Raw genomic sequence first — 20,497 nt, 5'->3', positions numbered from 1 at the left:
TAGTTACTCATGAAATAAAACTATGGAAACGGATTAAATCGCGTATAATGAGGAACTAAGGAACACATAGCGGATGTCAAGCACCGTCGGCAAAGGTCTGCAGTCTCTGAACATGTCATGGATAAAGTCAATCATGCTATAAAGTTTGACAAGCCTCTGGTTCTCGCTAAGGAGAAGCGATATATACCCAGAATGTTGCGAGAGGCCATTGAGATCAAGAAATATCCAAACTTTAATAGAGAGGATGGCTTTACTTTACCACCGGCTTGGGATCCAGTAGTACATCTGATAATGGAACAAGCACGACGAAGGCTGTGAGGCATTTGTGTTGTATGGTGTTGGACATTTGCAGTTTGTTTCTTTGTCAATTTTGTGTAGATTAATTGGTTAATTATTTTTTAACAGAGTAATGGTAAAATTTTTTGAATATTGTATAACTAGCTTTATTAATAGTGTGTGAACCTGCCTTAATAATCTATATTATTTGTGGTCATGGTTGGTTAATATTTCTTGTAAGTGGGTAGCTTTTGCACATTTTAATTTTTCCTCAGTCACCCGTTGACCACGAACGCTGTAAAGAGTTCGAAACGTCGGGATGTATTTTAAATTCATTATACGCGATTTAATCCGTTTCCATAGTTTTATTTCATAAGTAATATTTTAATACACAATTTTATTGTTAGACAACGTCCAAATAAAATCAAGACTATTCGACTTCAATAGTTTACGACTTACGACATGTCGCAAGGACGCTCCTGAACCGACCTCATTATATCAGGAAAAACGCGATGTAGGAAATGAGCGTTCAACGTACAGCGACATCTATCGGCAAATTGAGTAAACTAATGCACGCGAGCTAGTATGGAAGATGATTTTTATGGAATAATTGTTTATTGCGTGAACCGATTTTAACCATTTTGCCTCTATTTGAAAGCAGGTAATTTCATTGTTATTTTGTTAAAAAATACAGGTACAATAAACACCCGCAAGGGTGTTGAAATTGAAAATGTAAATCTGAAAGGTTTTTTTATAAATAAAAAAAAAGTTTTCAAGATACGTATACGATTTTATTTTTCCTGTAATATTCATTATAATAGCCATGTTTGGTGAAAATTTCATAAATTTATGTTGGTAAACTTCGGAGATAAGGGGGGGAACGGTATTTTTTTTTACATTTTCCTTCAAAAAACATTTTTTTTCCACAACCACAAAATTATAAAAAATAGTTTTGATAGGTATATACAATTTGAGCTCTTTCTAACGATACCCCACTTGACCTAGTTACTTGAAATTTTCAGTTTGCCCCCCCTTTCATTCTGGCCATTTTCTATTATTTATATTAATTAATTAAAAAAAAAAAAAAAATACTTTCAACTTGTAGAGGTTCACATTTCACAATGTTTATAACTATTCCAAATTTCATATCGATAGCATAAGTAGTTCTCGAGATATTTAACAATGTGACAGACGGACAGACAGACGAACAGAGTCGCACCATAGGGGTTCCTGTTGTACCTTTTTGGTAAAGAACCCTAAAAACGTATATAAAAATATGTATAAGATTTTATTTGTTCCCAAGGTCGCATTGATAAGGGTCAGACAACAATAACTTAACTATAATGTACCTACCTAATATAATTATTATATAATTAAAGTATCTGACGGCAATGTCAAAATAATAATATTAGGAAGTAATTGGTAAAGTTTTAATAATAGTTTTATAATAATAACGCAGTAACAGTAAGACTTGTAATAATATCAATTGTACTTGACTTAATCAACCTTCCCTTAAAATTAACGGAAATCAATAAAAACAGGTTGTACTTAGCTAGGTAACAGGTACGCCTATTTAACCCAAGTTTCGGAAAATACTGCTTAGCGATCTATGCGATGATAACTCACGCATTCTGGAAATGCCAATCGTGGTTGAATTGAATGTTCCGTATCACCGAAGCGGCGTACGCGCGGCGGCGTCTTCAGCGGTTACTCAGGTGCGGAGGACTTTTTTACACGCATTAAGTAGTATAATTTATTATAATAATGAAATGCACTCTCTCTGCGGAATGTTTCAAATTATCAATTCAATTATCAATTATCATTCATTCTGACTGCGATATAGCGTCGCTTTGATGTTTAGCGACCGTTCCGTGTGCGTGTGGATTGAGTGAGCACCTTCCGAAAATAAAAAAAATATGCTGATCATTTAGTAAAAGTTCTAAAACAAATGTAAAACGAATCTCTGAATTTGTAAAAAGATAAATCAAAAGATACAGTCATTAACATGTGCTCACTCAGTTCTCACAAACTACCAACGAAAACAGTGAATGTATTCATTTAACATATAATATTTATATACTAACATTTAGTAAAAAATATGCCAACTTACCTCTATAAATTTTAGATCACCTAGTGACGTATTTAATTTTTTACAAATAGTTTCTTATGCTCACTCAATCCTCACACTTTTGAAAAGCCGAATTTTGATGAAAAACATAAGATTTTGACCGCTATTATATGTGTATAGTTTAGTAAAAGTGAAATGGGTGGGTGTTTTGTAAAACACAAAACGAACCACTAACGTGTCAGGTTTTTTTATAATAAATTTTTGCCTCAATTCCACACGTTTTGATGAAAGTTAAAAATGTAAGATTTTTAAGATTTGTAGTGTATAGACATTAGTAAAAGTGAAACATTTAGTAAAATTTTTGTAAATATCCACTAAAAGTCGACATAACGTGTCAGGTTTTTTTATAATAAATTTATTTTTTATAATAGTTTTTAAAACCAGACAACGAATATAAAATATTTAGTAAAAATTTTTACTAAATGTTGAAGTACTTTCGAATGTCTGTGGTGCTACAAATCTTAAGATATTTACATTTTTAACTTTCTCAAAACGTGTGGACTGAGTGAGCACTCACAAAAATTTATTATAACAAAACCTGACACGTTAGTGGTTCGTTTTGTGTTTTACAAAACACCCACCCATTTCACTTTTACTAAACTATACACATATAATAGCGGTCTAAATCTTAAGTTTTTCATCAAAATTCGGCTTTTCAAAAGTGTGAGGATTGAGTGAGCATAAGAAACTATTTGTAAAAAATTAAATACGTCACTAGGTGATCTAAAATTTATAGAGGTAAGTTGGCATATTTTTTACTAAATGTTAGTATATAAATATTATATGTTAAATGAATACATTCACTGGTTTCGTTGGTAGTTTGTGAGAACTGAGTGAGCACATGTTAATGACTGTATCTTTTGATTTATCTTTTTACAAATTCAGAGATTCGTTTTACAATTGTTTTAGAACTTTTACTAAATGATCAGCATATTTTTTTTATTTTCGGAAGGTGCTCACTCAATCCACACGCACACACCGTTCCTATCGTCGCTCTCAAAAATATCGGAAAAAACACTACTCATTGGGGAGAGCTCTGGCAGCTCCGATACATTTGATGGTGACTGTACCAGCACCATGGTTTACAAATTAGATCCACGCGGTGCATCGGGCGCTCGTTTTTTCTTCTCAAGCGTGAAAACGCCATAGCAGTGAGCCATAGGTACCGATACAGCTATTGGCAACGTGGGTGAACGAGTGACGCTGATTGTCACAAATACATGTAAACTTGTGGACTTATGGGTATGGCCAATATTAATGTTAGCGGCGGCAGTCGGAAATAATTTGATTCTATAAGATTTCACATGGTAGCATACAAAGTGAGCATATATATAGTGAAAATTTTACTAGGATTATGATTTTCCACAACACATATATTATATTTCCAATGAAGCGAGTCATATAATATCGATCGAACTTCGCTTGGGAAGCTCGTTTGATCATATATTATATACAATACATATACCTAATACCATCGAATTAATATGTTACCTCAATGGTACCTGACGACCGGTCTGGCGCAGTCGGTAGCGACCCTGCCTGCTGCGCCGCGGTCCCGGGTTCGAATCCCGGTAAGGGCATTTATTTGTGTGATGAACACAGATATTTGTTCCCGAGTCATAGATGTTTTCTATGTATATAAGTATTTATATGTTATTTATATCGTTATCTGACCAACACAAGCCTTCTTGAGCTTACCGTGGGCCTCAGTCAATCTGTGTAAGAATGTCCTATAATATTTATTTATTTATTATTTATTATTATTATTTATAATGCCTAATATAATAGGTACCTACGGAGAAAAGCTAGTAATATTTTATTGGGTGTAATGGTGCAGTGTCGTCTCGGTGGCGGATTGTTCGGCGCTGCGAACAATTGCACTGATCGTGATTTATATCGGCGTTGGAGTACCGCCGTAATTGATAGGGGCACTGACACGATAGATGACGGCTGCAGGCGCGTGCCGTCCACATTGCTCGGTGTAGCGTCAACCAATTTGAATCCTAGGCCACTGTAGAACCTTTGCACAGTAAACGTCAATGTGACTTCTTATAGCAAATAGAACATGGTTTAAATGAGACAGGGTTTTAGAGTGGCCTAGGATTCAAATTGGTTGACCGTACCTACACCCTAAACCAAACATATAACTTCGTATGAGATAAATAGTCTAAGAAAAAACAGACGATCAAGAAAAATTGACGCTCGTTTAGATAAGGCCACGCCACACCTTTGGTTGAGATTCGGTTAGATTTAAAAACCCTAACTAAACCATGTAAGGTACAGCGGGCCAAATCCCGACTAGGGGGGCAAATGTAACTGGTCCATTTTTTTCACGTTTTACAATATTTGCATTATTAAATAGAGTGTCCACCGGTTATATATGGTAGGCGTGTTCAGTGGATACATGTAGAAATCAACATCATATTCATAGTAATAATTTTTAAGAAAAAATAAACCGTCGCTTTTGGGCTTCTGGTGAAAGGTACTTGCGAATGTTGGAATTGGGTTCCCTTTATCTTGCAGAATATCGATTGTCCGAAATACATTTGGCATAGCAGCTTTCGCAGAATTTTTTTTACGCGAATGATACTTTTGCATAATTGTACAGATAGCATAACTGTCATATCGCATATCATTCGTTTGGCAGAATTCTGGATAGCAGAATACTAATATTGTCGATTTTAATATAGCAGAATTGTATATAGTATACGTTACATTTCACCGAATTAGGTTACATTTCACCGAATTAGTAATAGCATACTGCTAATATCGTCGACTTTCATTTTGCAGCATTTTATGTCGCATAATACTCATGTTGCTGACTGTAATTTTGCACCGAATAGACGTTCCGCCGAATTTATTTTGTCAGTTGTACATTAGGTTAGAACCTCCATCCAGATAAAATACTTACACGACACAGAAATCGTATATATTATGTCACAGAGTTGGTTTAGGTGCGACGACGAGCGAAGCGAGGAGGAGCGTGTTAGGTTGACAGTGTTATGTTATTAGGCTGATAAGCAATCACGCGTATGCCACTATCATCATCATCAGCCCGCTGCAGTCCACTGCTGGACATAGGCCTCTCCCAAGGTACGCCACAGAGCCCGGTCTGCTGCTTTATGCATCCACTTTCCGCCACTATTTAGTTACTCAAAGAAATGCAAAATGCTGAAATTGGCAGAAATGTAGATTAGGTTAGAATCCCTATCCAGACAAAATACTCACATGACACAGAAATCTTATATGTCACAGAGTCGGTTTAGGTGCGACGACGAGCGAAGCGAGGAGGAGCGTGTTAGGTTGACAGTCAGTTAACCAGAAAACCATTTTTAGTGTAAAAAATAAAGATAAGTGACATTATTCTGCGCATCAACATTATGCCAATGTATTATTCTGCCTAAGACAATTGTGCGAAATGACAGAATGTCAAGTCAATAGAGTGCGACACAATTTTCGACAAAACAATAAATCGATTATACGACTGTTATACGATTTACCATTATGCCATTGTATTACTCTGCTTTAGATAATTCTGCAAAATGATAGTATGCCAAGAAATTTATGCAAAAAGTCATTCTGCGAAAAAAGGATTCTGCCAAGCGTTGTTATGCGAAGGTAAAATATGACAAAAAATATTATGCAAGATAATGGTAATCCGTTGGAATTATGTAGAAATGTGTAGGTATTTTTTAAAACTGTAAATATTTGATTATTTGATGGAAACACAAATAAATATACGTAGGTGCATCGTTAAGGTTTGAAGAGTTTCCTCAATTCCTCTTGAATCCGATATCTGATTATAAGAAATCGAGCTTGACAAAATTTGAAAACTCAATATGTAAGCATAACAAAGAACAGAAATCTCCTAACAAATAAATGTAACTATTCTGAACTTAAATGCATGCTGTTCCTATAAAAATACCAAAGTCACTAATAAGTGTGCCGTTCAGATTTGAGGAGTTCCGTTCTGATCATCACCAGAAGTTCCACTGCACCAAATTTCACTGTTCTGAACGTAAACGCAAGCTGTCCTTATAAAAATACCAAAGTCATTATAAGCCTGCCGTTCAGATTTAAGTAGTTCCGTTCTGAACTTCATCAGCAGTTACACTGCACCAAATATCACTGTTCTAGACGTAAGTGCATGCTGTTCTTATAAAAATACCAAAGTCACTATAAGTGTGCCGTTCAGATTTGAGGAGTTCCGTTCTGATCTTCATCAGCAGTTCCACTGCACCAAATATCACTGTTCTGGACGTAAGTGCATGCTGTTCTTATAAAAATACCAAAGTCACTATAAGTGTGCCGTTCAGATTTGAGGAGTTCCCTCAATTTCTCCAGGATCCCATCATCAGAACTGGGTTCTGATAAAAAGGGGACCAATCTGTATGTATATATTGCATATACATTCAATAAAAAAAAAATCAAAATCGGTCCAGTAACGACGAAGATATCGTGGAACAAACATAAAAAAAAACCATACAGACGAATTGAGAACCACCTTCCTTGAGAGATTTGAGGCGGCGGTTAAAAATACAGACGAATTGAGAACCACCTTCCTTGAGATTTAAGAGCGGTGGTTAAAAAAATGGATTAGTTACAATTGAGCCCCAGTCGAGATTTGCCCCTCTGTACCTTAAAACATAAAAATATACATACTTTCAATCATTATGTAGTTTCCTGTGTAACTTTGTTTGACGTTTGCGAAGCCATAAGCCATTACCCATGGCTGCTGATTTTAGTAATTCGAGCAAGCGAATTTATCACTCGAATCCTATTTTTGAAATACGAAGAGAAATTGGTACTTTATATGTAAGGAGCATTAGGGTAATTCCGAAAGTCGCACAAAAATCACCATTATTTCCATGATGGAAATCAAGATTCCCCTTTCGGAATTACCAGAGCATTTCTGTCATTCGGAATTACCCTAATGCACCTTATTAGTATTTCCACTTGTTTCCTTTTCTATTACTAAAATTATATGTCTGGGGCCCGTTTCTCGAAAGGTACAAACCTTGTATTACAAGTGCGCGAACTGTCAAATCGTATGGGTTGTCATGGAAACACACTTGTAATACGAGGCTTGTACCTTTCGAGAAACGGGCCACTGGTAGTGGGTATATGTATATTAAGTACTACTAGTCTAGAGATGGTCCGAATAATCGGTAAATATTCGGTATTCGGCATATTCGGCATTACATATTCCATTGGATAATAAGCTCCTATTTTAGTAGCTTTTTAAGGAACTGCTAAAAAGAAAGAAACCTATGCGTCCAAATATAAATACAATTGTTTTGTAAAAAAATTACAAAACCGTAAGAGTTGAGAAGAGTTCAGAGTTGTTTAAGTTGTTTTAATTAAGTTTTAGTTATCCACTAAATCATAAAAACATAGATGTAGTAACATATGTAACGATTATCAATCATTTAATCGTTTTAATGAATATCCCCTTTAAAAAAGGGCTAACCGAATATTCAGCCGAATGTTCGGTTCGGTAAGAGCTGAACCGAATATTCGTATTCGCAAAGTCCATATTCGGCCCATCTCTACTAGTAACATATTGAATAGTCAGAAGTTGATAATTATAAGTAAAGGCCCTGTGTAAACAAACATGTGCGATTTTTCAAGGACCATTTCGATTTGTGTTTGAAATTTATTAGCGGTAGTCGCTGCGCGCAGGGTGAAGCGCTATTTATTTCCAAACTGGCCATTACTCCGGTCGGGGCAATTCTGTTAAAAGCCGCCGGTGAATGATGCTTTGGTTGAGGATCGTTAAATGCCGCCATATTTGGGGGCCTACGAGCGAAACACTTTTTCCTACATAGCTACATATACCTACGTAGATTAAAAAGATAAGGTAAATAGTTGCTGGGGTGCAGTGCGAAGCGTTTCGTGCGCGAACTGGGCCGTCGACTAAGACAAAAATCAGTGTAGGGTTCCGTAGTTTTCCGTATTTTTCTCAAAAACTACTGAACCTATCAAGTTCAAAACAATTTTCCTAGAAAGTATTCATAAAGTTCTACTTTTGTGATTTTTTCATATTTTTTAAACATATGGTTCAAAAGTTAGAGGGGGGGGACGCACTTTTTTTTTCCTTTAGGAGCGATTATTTCCGAAACTATTAATATTATCAAAAAACGATATTAGTAAACCCTTATTCATTTTTTAATACCTATCTAACGATATATCACACGTTGGGGTTGGAATGAAAAAAAATATCAGCCCCCACTTTACATGTAGGGGGGGGTGCCCTAACGAAACATTTTTTTCCACTTTTTATTTTTGCACTTTGTTGGCGTGATTGATATACATATTGGTACCAAATTTCAGCTTTCTAGTGCTAACGGTTACTGAGATTATCCGCGGACGGACGGACGGACGGACGGACGGACGGACGGACGGACGGACGGACGGACGGACGGACGGACGGACGGACGGACGGACGGACGGACGGACAGACAGACATGGCGAAACTATAAGGGTTCCTAGTTGACTACGGAACCCTAAAAAGGAGAGGACCCCCGCTCCGAGTCGTTCCTGGTGCAAAAACTTTCCATCGTAATCCAACGCGGGAATGCAGTAGGTACCTAAGCGTTACGGCCTGGCCACGACATTGGTCAAAGCGCGACAGCGGTGAGCGGCAGCCATACGTGGTCCCATCGCTGTGTCTCGCTCCAATGTATGGCCGCCGCTTACCGCTGTCGCGCTTAGACCAATGTCGTGGCAGAGAGCCGTTATGGGCTTTTTTGCATCGGGAGCGGCTGGGAGCGGTTTTTTGGTTTAAATTGTTTATATTTTTATGTTCTTTTTTAGGGTTCCGTAGTCAACTAGGAACCCTTATAGTTTCGCCATGTCTGTCTGTCCGTCCGTCCGTCCGTCCGTCCGTCCGCGGATAATCTCAGTAACCGTTAGCACTAGAAAGCTGAAATTTGGTACCAATATGTATATTAATCACGCCAACAAAGTGCACAAATAAAAAATTGAAAAAAATGTTTTATTAGGGTACCCCCCCTACATGTAAAGTGGGAGCTGATATTTTTTTTCATTCCAACCCCAACGTGTGATATATTGTTGGATAGGTATTTAAAAATGAATATGGGTTTACTAAGATAGTTTTTTGATAATATTAATATTTTCGGAAATAATCGCCCCTAAAGGAAAAAAAAGTGCGTCCCCCCCCTCTAACTTTTGAACCATATGTTTAAAAAATATGAAAAAAATCACAAAAGTAGAACTTTATAAAGACTTTCTAGGAAAATTGTTTTGAACTTGATAGGTTCAGTAGTTTTTGAGAAAAATACGGAAAACTACGGAACCCTACACTGAGCGTGGCCCGACACGCTCTTGGCCGGTTTTTTACTTTAGTTTGTACGTAGGTACGTTTAGTTTTAGTGTAATTTTTGTTTGTAATATTATATACCTAAGTATTATGTTGTACAATGTGAATAAATTGAAACAGATATTTAAATTTAATATCCTAAAAAATAGTTGTGATGTTACTGGATACCTAAACAATTTAATATAAATGTAGACTTACCGACCTTAAAGAATAAGTTAACAGGGTTAAAAAAAACGTTGCAGTATAGTCAGCAGAGAAAGGTCGCTAGCCGATCACATCGCGATTTAACACATTTCACAGTTGACTTCTACGACACCCACGGGGATAAGGAGGTGGTGATATTCTTATTTTGTTACCACATATTATTTTATCATCGTAAGATCCAGACCACTTTTTCCAATTTGGAATTTGAAACTCTCTTTCATTTATGAATGATTTAAGAGTATAAAATTTTCATTTTCAATGAGAAATGCATTTGTTTTTTTATGCTTAACTTAGGTACCTACAGCAGCTATTCATTTACTTTGTGAATTTGTAAAGTTTATCTATTTCCCAAAATATCTAATTATGCCTATGTAACTTGAAATTGTAATTCTTGTTATAGGTGGCGATGAAAATAGCCGAGCACTTTCCAAAACGAGTCTGCAAGGCGATGTCTATATTAACGACATGAATCTTATAATTGCAGTGCTGGCTACGTAACCTAACAAAGAATCTTACTCTTGATATTTCTAACTCAACATCATGAACTTGAAAATAATCCCAATCCTCCTAACCTGGAATTTTATATTTATTTCGGCCACCCGAGATTCCTTTGAAGATGAGGAAACGGCTAGAGCGCGAGAAATACGCAATAGAGAAAACAATCGCAACAGAACCACCTTTAATGGAACCCTCACGGATCTGCCCGAAAGGCGAAACTTGAGGCACAGAAACAGTTCCAAGTTCCGGGGCCACCGGCGCAGGGCCTGGGACCGCGAGTACGATGTCAGGAGAGACAGGAGGAAAGGGCCGGATGCGCACTCCTCCGACGAGGCCGCGTCCAACAAAACCACCGACCTATTTCTGAAAAAAGAAGATAAGCCCCGTAAAAGCGACAAGCAATCATATAAAAATAATAGTATGGACAAATCTTTCGGAGGAAACAAGCCTCTCAGCCAAAGTAAAATGCAAGAAAGGAATCACCAAGCGCTCAAAGACAACAGCACTCGAGCCAAGGGGAGGGTGAGCAACAAGTGGCAGAGCGGCGGGTACATCCCGTTCCCGCAGCCGCGCGAGCGCAAGCCCAACATCATCGTGGTGCTCACGGACGACCAGGACGTGGAGCTGGGCAGCCTCAACTTCATGCCGAGGACCATGAAGGCCATCAGGAGCGCGGGCGCCGAGTTCCGCCACGCTTACACCACTACGCCCATGTGCTGCCCTTCCAGGTAACACCATTTCATTTAATGCACAGTTGCACATTCTTGCCTATTTTTTACCTAGGTAATATTAGACTTTCTATTCAACGAGTTTTTAAATCTCGTAACTACAATAATGGTTAATATAATACCTAAATTTAAATTTCCTGCTCAAGTGTAATTTTAAAGTTATCATCTTATCATCTTATTTTGAATACAATGTAAACGTGCAATATTAGTGATGACATCTCTTGCTTACTCTAAAGGATTACAGCATCACGAATGTTCAATTGTTCACCGAACCTTTACAATCTCTTCATGTGCGGATGCAGCATTAACCACACTTCATGCAATTTCATGGTCCATCAATCAAATAATGATTCTAACTCTTGATGTTAGAAAAAAAAAACAAAAATTAACCTGTTATCCATACTAATCCATACTAATATTATAAATGGGAAAGTGTGTGTGTCTGTTTGTTTGTCCGTCTTTCACGGCAAAACGGAGCGACGAATTGACGTGAATTTTTAAGTGGAGATAGTTGAAAGGATGGAGAGTGACATAGGCTACTTTTTGTCTCTTTCTAACCTCCCACTTCCCTAAAATGGGGATTACAAGTTGGTATGGAGCATTCCGCAATTTTCGAATTTAGCGCGAGCGAAGCTGCGGACAAAAGCTAGTTAAAGTCGCCGTCAATAGAACTTGTGAACAATGTAAACAAACCTTTTAGTCAAAATGTTTTTAATTTTCACTCTTACTCATCAGATACTGGCTAAATCCATGTGTTATTTAATCAATTCATATCACATTATGATCCTCAACCTTTAAAATAATAAAATTGTGCTAGAATATTGATATTTTATAGAACGGTTTGTTTACACTGTTGACAATTTCTATTGACGGCGATTTTACCTATAATTGTTATTATTGGTTCTTCAAGAAATATGTAGAGAAAGACCAAGTCATAGTCGTAAACATGCGATTGGTTTGCTTTGCTGACAACTCGGCCGTACATTGTATCGTGCTAATGATGCTGATCTACATAATATGTATAGATTTATTTGCCATATCTACATAAAAATACCTAAGTAGATATGTATAATAGATATGCAACTGTGAGAGTTGTAACTGAATCAACTTCGCGGGGTTGTGGAATCGAAGATATGGAAATAGTTGGGGTAGATAAGTCTCTCTGTATACATAATATTGTATTCGGTTACCGCGATAGTTACCCATGAAATAAAACAAGAATTAAGAAAGAAGCGGCGGCGGGGTTAAGAATTTCACCACCCCCTTTCTTCCCGTGGGTGTCGTAGAAGGCGACTGTGGGATATGGGTTAAATTGTGGCGTAGGCGAGAGGCTGGCAACCTGTCACTGCAATGTCACAGTTTCGTTTTCTTTCAACCCCTTATTTGCCAAGAGTGGCACTGAAGCTTTAGTAGTTTCATGTGCTCTGCCTACCCTTTTATGGGATACAGGCGTGATTGTATGTATGTATGTATGTATGAAATAAAACAATGGAAACGTTTCGAATACTTTACAGCATTCGTGGTCAACGGGTGACTGAGGAAAAATTACAATGTGCGAAAGCTACTCACATCAAGAAATATTAATGAACCCACAAAGACATAATGACCCACAAATATTAATGAACCATCCATAAATAATATAGATTTTTTAAGGCAGGTTCACACACTGTTAATAAAGCTAGTTATGCAATATTCAAAAAATTACAACGAATGCTGTAAAGACCACGAATCCTGTAAAGTATTCGAAATGTAGGCATGTATTGTAAATTCATTATATACGCGATATAATCTGTTTCCATAGTTTTATCTATCTGTAATACAGCCAAATCTCATCCCTTTTTTAAACTATCAAGTAAGTACTATGTATTAGACACGGTAACGGGGATAATGCTAAATAAAACCTACTCTTTTCACTACTTAAAAGATATAAACATGGAACATTTTTCTAAACTAAGTAAGTACCTATATATACAGAGTGTATGTTTTATATTACCTTAAAACTTTAACCAGACAAAGGTTTTAGTACATTTAGTGCTATGACATATACTTATTTCTGGGTTAATAAGTAACATTGTTACTCAGCCTCAATATTTCCTTGTTGAACAAGCAATGAACGGCGAAGGGTCACTGTCGGGCGACAATACTCACTATTGGTGAAATAGCCCACTGGAAGACGCGGAACTAATTGTCAGTTCTTACGTTAAGTCACGTCGTTGAACAATAAAGTAGCAATACATTGCGTGCTGAATTATTTTTTATGAAAAATAAAAGTAGTATTTTTAATTAAAACATATGAAAATATATTCCATTCTGTAGGGCTTTTACGAATAACCCTTTAAGTATGTGGTAATATCAAAAATACACGCTGCATATCTTTTATTTATTTATACAGATAGTGTTATTCCTAATAACTCGTAGGTTTGTCAAATGTAACCTTTAGGTAATAGCATATTCTAATGATACAAGCTTTGGCTTTCGTCTAAGTGAAGGAAGCGACCAATACTCGTAAAATTTATCTATTGAATACGGTATACCTAAATGGCGAGTTTGCATTGTTTCGCGACAGGAGCTCGCTGCTGACTGGCGTGTACGTGCACAACCACAACGTGTACACCAACAACGACAACTGCTCGTCGCCCATGTGGCAGGCCAAGCACGAGACCAAGACCTTCGCCACGTACCTCTCCAACGCCGGTTATCGCACGGGTAAGTCGCTGTACCATCTTACTTCATTGCTACGCCACGGAGCGTCCACGATTGGACTTTTGATTAGTTTTCACATTATCCGATCCGATATCGGATCTCGGAAAGATTTCAATGGAAAAAATCCAAGATGGCGCCTGTAATGTATGGGATATCGGTCCGACATCCGATATCGGATCGGATAATGTGAAAACGCACTCACATTAGGGTTACCTGCAGAAAAAATGTACCTTTTGGAATATGTATTCTGTGCTTTTGGTGATAAAATAATTATCGCAGGTGACTGTACAAAAGTGTGACAAAGGGAACAATAATGGAGTCTAAAAACTTCATTTTTTGTGACGCGACGTAATGAATAGATCACGCCTAATATCTTGAACATGTTGACTTGTTTGCTCCCGCTGGCTGATAAATTTGACTTTTAAGGATTGATTTTGATTGATAAATAGGTATTTAATATGTTTCACGTTTACAGTTAATATATAGGTATAGTGTATGGCGGCAAAATATGTTAAACCTTCGTGTTATAGTCAGTATCGAATATATCATAACGCACCTTTGTCGTCATAAAAATAAATATAATTATATTTCTGTATATATGTATATCTATTTATATATATTTGGTGCTTTGGCTGTCACAATATAGGTATTTGATGATGACTGTAACAGGAGTAGGAGAACAGGTACTTTAATACCATAGGAACAATTATATCGTGAGATCGTGACTACTTTAAAAAACCGGCCAAGAGCGTGTCAGGCCACGCTCAGTGTAGGGTTCCGTAGTTTTCCGTATTTTTCTCAAAAACTACTGAACCTATCAAGTTCAAAACAATTTTGCTAGAAAGTATTTATAAAGTTCTACTTTTGTGATTTTTTTCATATTTTTTAAACATATGGTTCAAAAGTTAGAGGGGGAGGGGGACGCACTTTTTTTTCCTTTAGGAGCGATTATTTCCGAAAATATTAATATTATTAAAAACGGTCTTAGTAAACCCTTATTCATTTTTGAATACCTATCCAACAATATATCACACGTTGGGGTTGGAATGAAAAAAAAATATCAGCCCCCACTTTACATGTAGGGGGGTACCCTAATAAAACATTTTTTTCCATTTTTTATTTTTGCACTTTGTTGGCGTGATTGATATTGGTACTAAATTTCAGCTTTCTAGTGCTAACGGTTACTGAGATTATCCGCGGACGGACGGACGGACAGACAGACATGGCGAAACTATAAGGGTTCCTAGTTGACTACGGAACCCTAAAAAACTTGTAGGTATCTTCGTCTGTCAATAAAAAGAAAATTGTAGTAAGTACGTATGGAATGCATATAGACTTACTGCGTTTTAACTTTGAGAAGCAGCGTGAGATACGAGTATTTTCAAAGTAGTGACGATATGTTACTTATTATAGTTATTATATTATAGAAACTACAGGTACCTGGCGCGGCGAATGATGATCAAATGAGAAGTTTAGAAAAAAAAAACCGGCCAAGAGCGTGTCGGGCCACGCTCAGTGTAGGGTTCCGTAGTTTTCCGTATTTTACTCAAAAACTACTGAACCTATCAAGTTCAAAACAATTTTGCTAGAAAGTATTTATAAAGTTCTACTTTTGTGATTTTTTTCATATTTTTGAAACATATGGTTCAAAAGTTAGAGGGGGGGACGCACTTTTTTTTCCTTTAGGAGCGATTATTTCCAAAAATATTAATATTATCAAAAAACAATGTTAGCAAACCCTTATTTATTTTTAAATACCTATCCAACAATATATCACACGTGGGGGTTGGAATGAAAAAAAATATCAGCCCCCACTTTACATGGGGGGGGGAGTGTACCCTAATAAAACATTTTTTCCATTTTTTATTTTTGCACTTTGTTGGCGTGAATGATATACATATTGGTACCAAATTTCAGCTTTCTAGTGCTAACGGTTACTGAGATTATCCGCGGACAGACGGACGGACGGACAGACAGACATGGCGAAACTATAAGGGTTCCTAGTTGACTATGGAACCCTAAAGAACAATTTTTTAATTAAGTCTTGGATTGACTTCATTAACAAATAGAGCTAACACCTACTTACTTGGAGACAACCTAGTTCTTTATGCAAATAGCCGTACGCTGATACGCCATGTCAGGTTAAGCTGATAATTTGCTCAAGCGGTTAAACTCCTTAGTACCTATCTAACAATAGACGTTCCCGCGAATACTGCGTAATTGCCTATTACAATACTGTGTTTGTAACAAAGGATTGGAAGGATTAGGGTTTTGTTATGTATTACAATAAGGTATTAGTTATTTTTAGTACACTAATAAATAACTTAATAAGATGCTTTTTAATGAACATTATAAGCTACTATTAGCTACACGTCCCTGCACTCCCTAGTCTCCCTACTATGCATCTCTAGTATTCTAGTACCTATTTGTTACAAGATTTTTATTACTTAGGTACCACGTTTTTGCTGCTCAAATTGGAAGCAAGGGCGGGCCGCATACGCATCTGGTGTGTCTCGGCCTTCAAGAAAGCTAAGTTTGCGGTGCGTTGAACGCGCATTCACTGTAGGTACGCACTACGCTGTGATGCAATGCTATGTTACACGAGGAATGCTGCCGATACAGGCCCACTGACTCACGACTCGGTATCCAGAGAATATTGGGAACAACGCCTGGTCACGAGCACGTACCTATTGATAAGCTTAATGACTAAAATGGAGGTCAGATACCATGAATTCATAAACTACCTCCATGGAATTCAGAATTAGAAGAAGCAATAGCTAAATGGATAATCAAGTTTCAATTTCCAATATTATGCAATGAAAAATTACATGCAATGTTTACATAGCCTTGTGGGCCGTAAATCAATTCCAGGACGTCGGCGTCGCCCGCAATCGTCTTCCAACTGCACCACGTATAGCGTCTTGCAAGATTTGTTCTAAATTTCGTATTAGACCGTGACGTGGGCGCACGTGGGTCGGCGGACGTCGGCCATTAAGAGAATCACGCCGGACTGTCCGCGCACACCGACCGGTGTAGATGGAAGTGTCCTCGCTGGAATTTGGGGTGCAGACCGCTCATCCGGCGCTCGTCCTCGCCAGCGCGCTGGGCCACTCGTTAGGGCGCCCACCTTGCTAGGAAGTTGGCCGATTAGGTACACTTTAGACAAAGAATTGGGCAAATGGCCATTATTGGATAATGACTATAAAGCTAATAAATCATTTCTTGACAATCTAAAATTTTGTCATCGCAATATGACAGACAGCCGTTTGATGACAATATATTTTATCGTTACACAGAGTCCTAAAGTAAGTTTACGATTCATCGCGAAACCAGTCCTAAAACATGTTTACGCTAAAAACATACCTATTCAATGTTAATAAGCCAAATCGCAGGTAAACTTTAAGTACTACATATTTACATACATAAGTGCTTTTCGTGTCAAGGAGCACGTGTCGACAATTTATCACCGCTCTGTTCCAAGTGTCCATTTGGCTTGTAAATTTATACTCGGAATGGGCGATCATAAATCCGCTCATGCTTTCCCTTCCGGGTCAGGATGTGGGCGAAGGGCACCGCCTACGATTGCTGGATGGGCCCTAATAGCAGAAAATGGTCTCCACGCACGAGCCGTACCTACAGGCGCATCGCGCAAACAGCGACTTCCGCTTGAAGATGAAAGTGGACCTATGTGGGCCGAGCGTTTCCTCTTACTTTGCCTACCAACTACGTTTTCCATTGGTGTCGTGTCTTTTTACTAAATATATGTAATTTCATATGAAACAATACGATGCGTCGCTAATCTTGCATTGATCATAACATAATTTTATTAATATTCTATAGTATGTAGCAACGGTAACAAGGAGTGACGTAATTTAATAATATACATCTTAGATACATTGGGTTTAATACTATGTCTAGAGAAACATATTTGATCATAATAAAGTGCATATTGCACGGAGCTTGGTGGCTTTATTACGAAAAAGATGCATGCCGCGCTAGGGCTGCCGTGCACCTGCGGTGTCGACATATTGCTTTCCCGATTGATTTCTCCTACTCTGAGAAACTTGTGCTACTTACTACATACTCGTACTTGTAAAGTTATATATACGGTTCTGTGTGCAAATCGTGAGAACATATAATGTGAGGAAATTCAAGACGTGTCTACAGAGCATAATACCTATACATTAAAATAAAATATCCAATCTTTCTCGTCAACCCGCCGTTCGGACGGTCACTTTTAATTCAGCACAAAGAGTGTACAGACACACCACTTCACATTGTTAGCAACCCTACCGACTTGACCACATAAAGAGTTCACGACCGTAGCAAGGTCGGATTATAAGTATACTTGTATTTTTATTCAAATGTAGCTAGGTACATACCTACGTAATAATATTATTAATACGTGCCTTTGAGGGAAGCCGTCCTGTCCAACTGGTGTAACTTGTCAGACGTTCAGATGTAGTCTCTGAGTACCTAATCACTGGTCAAACTTAAACATTGCGAAATTAACCACCTTTTCATATCTGCATAGTCTACTTATTTGTAGTAATTAATTGCAAAATCTAACATAGTTTTCAGTTATATGTAGTGTTTATGTACTTTAATTCTTATACATACTTTGTAATCATATTTGTGATTATCTTTCTTTACTCAGATGATTAATTATCCTACGTAGTTAAACAAAAACTAAATACCTGGTAATAAAAAAATCTAAGAAACGGTAAAGTACATATGTACGAGTATAACAACGAATCACTAATTTAATTAGTGTAGGTACTGCTATTAGATGCAAAGGTACCTACACAATTGTAGCCGGTCATTCTCTCTGGTTATGTCTTGAGCAATCTCTCTGATGGATCCATTGTGCGAAACGGGTCCTGGCAAGATTGCGAGTAAGGCTCGCTTTGTGCAGGTCTAACCTAGGCTCGGGCAACGTTTATAGACGTCTACCCAACATGTGCAATTGTGCACGCAAGTCAGCGGCGAGAGCCTGTGTGTAGATTCTAGGCAGACTATACGCAACTGGCTCAGTCGCAACAATGCGGAAGGTGCAGTCAACGATTGTACTTTTGGCTAGGGCCCAGTACTCGAAGTTGTTACGTAATTGTGCAATGCCTGTTCGTTCGTAGTACAAGGAGCCATTCAGAATATTGCGCGTGTGGAACGAAGAGCGGCCGAGCCGCGCATGCGTGGGCGCAGCCGCCTCACAGTCTGCCGGCCCCTCTGTTTACCTACTTACAGACGAGCCGATCGGCTATCGTTCATTCATTAACTAGGCACAGAAGCATACCTAATATTAAATGCTTTGAGTAACTATTAACCACTCGTATCTATTAAAAATATAATTTAACAGTCGCGTTTTCTATAAACTCTTAATACTAATAGCTTGTCTGTCTACTAAATAGAACCGTGGAAGTATTTCACTTAACGATGGAACGGGAACTGTTTTCAGATTCATGTACTTAACTGAAAACAGTAAGTTACGGTGTACGAAGACAGTCAGCTGCAGAGAAAAGTAAACCCCTCTGCATACAAATTTGTAAGCAAGGTCTACTTTTCTCTGCAGCTGACTGTCCATTAAAAATGTAAAGGGTTTAGTGTTCTTCAAATGGGTGAAATAGTTGATCCCTCGTTTATACATTTTCATCACACTCCCTCGTAAACGGTGCATGCCTGCATACTTATACCTAATGAGCTATTTTACCGCCCTAGGGCGGTAAAGTGAATACCTGGGTAGGGCCTTGAACGACCTGTCAAAAATTACAAGATGGCGGACGAATGTTCGAAATGTCAGTGAGATGAAAACTGAAAAACATTGTGCACTCAAGTTATTAAAGCCCTCCGCCTTCGGCGTCAGGCTTCGGGCAGCCTCTCGTTCGTAATCCTTCACTTTCCGCCCTTAATACACAATGTACTATTAATACATTTTCACATTCTTTAATTTCATGCTGTAAAATGTGCGTTATCCGTGACTGAGTCTTTGTAGTAGTAGTAGACAAGAAATGTGCTATTTACTTTGCGACTAGTGCGAGAAAATTCACCATAATATGTAACTACTGAAAATAATATATGTTTCTTATAGAAATGGAATGTCGGCATCCTTCGCAGCATAGCGCCGCTCTGACTTAGCCGAGTCACAGTATAAAATATAATAGTCCTTATATTGCGGCCGAGTCGAATGGCAGAAATACAGACAAGTTCGCGCCAAGTGCTCGTTGTGGCCGCAGTGCCGATGCCGTGTCGTGAGACCACACCTTTGTTCCCGCCTATAAGGTTACAAAGGATATCAGCAGCGTATTCTGCTATCGATACTCGTAGTGCACCTAATACAGTCGTTTTCTTAGACATGTAGATAACCCGATTCAGATTCTTCTTAAATTATAATAAACCAGCTTTTGCCCGCGGCTTCGCTCGCGTTAGAAAGAGATAAAAATTAGCCTATGTCACTCTCCATCCCTTCAACTATCTTCACTTAAAAAATCACATCAATTCGTCGCTCCGTTTTGCCGTGAAAGACGGACAAACAAACAGACACACACACACTGTCCCATTGCATGTATGTATACTATTAGTATGGATTAGCATGGATTACAGTAGGTACATTGCGTGTTGAAA

General features: G+C 37.9%; 1 protein-coding gene across 2 annotated transcripts in view; it reads left to right on the top strand.

The window, feature by feature from the left end:
• Positions 1–20,497, top strand: part of LOC125240591 (extracellular sulfatase SULF-1 homolog) — a 105,649-nt gene that overhangs the window by 42,441 nt on the left and 42,711 nt on the right. For both annotated transcript variants that reach the window (XM_048148542.1, XM_048148543.1), the window contains exons 2-3: positions 10,351–11,176; positions 13,743–13,882. In XM_048148542.1, the coding sequence (XP_048004499.1) occupies positions 10,491–11,176; positions 13,743–13,882 (826 nt within the window). In that variant the 5' untranslated portion in view covers positions 10,351–10,490. The remainder of the gene's footprint in view (positions 1–10,350; positions 11,177–13,742; positions 13,883–20,497) is intronic.

The sequence above is a fragment of the Leguminivora glycinivorella genome, chromosome Z, assembly GCF_023078275.1.
Source record: "Leguminivora glycinivorella isolate SPB_JAAS2020 chromosome Z, LegGlyc_1.1, whole genome shotgun sequence".
Taxonomy (NCBI): domain Eukaryota; kingdom Metazoa; phylum Arthropoda; class Insecta; order Lepidoptera; family Tortricidae; genus Leguminivora; species Leguminivora glycinivorella.
Note: the sequence above shows the minus strand (reverse complement) of the source record. Positions and strands in the feature narration are given on the sequence as shown.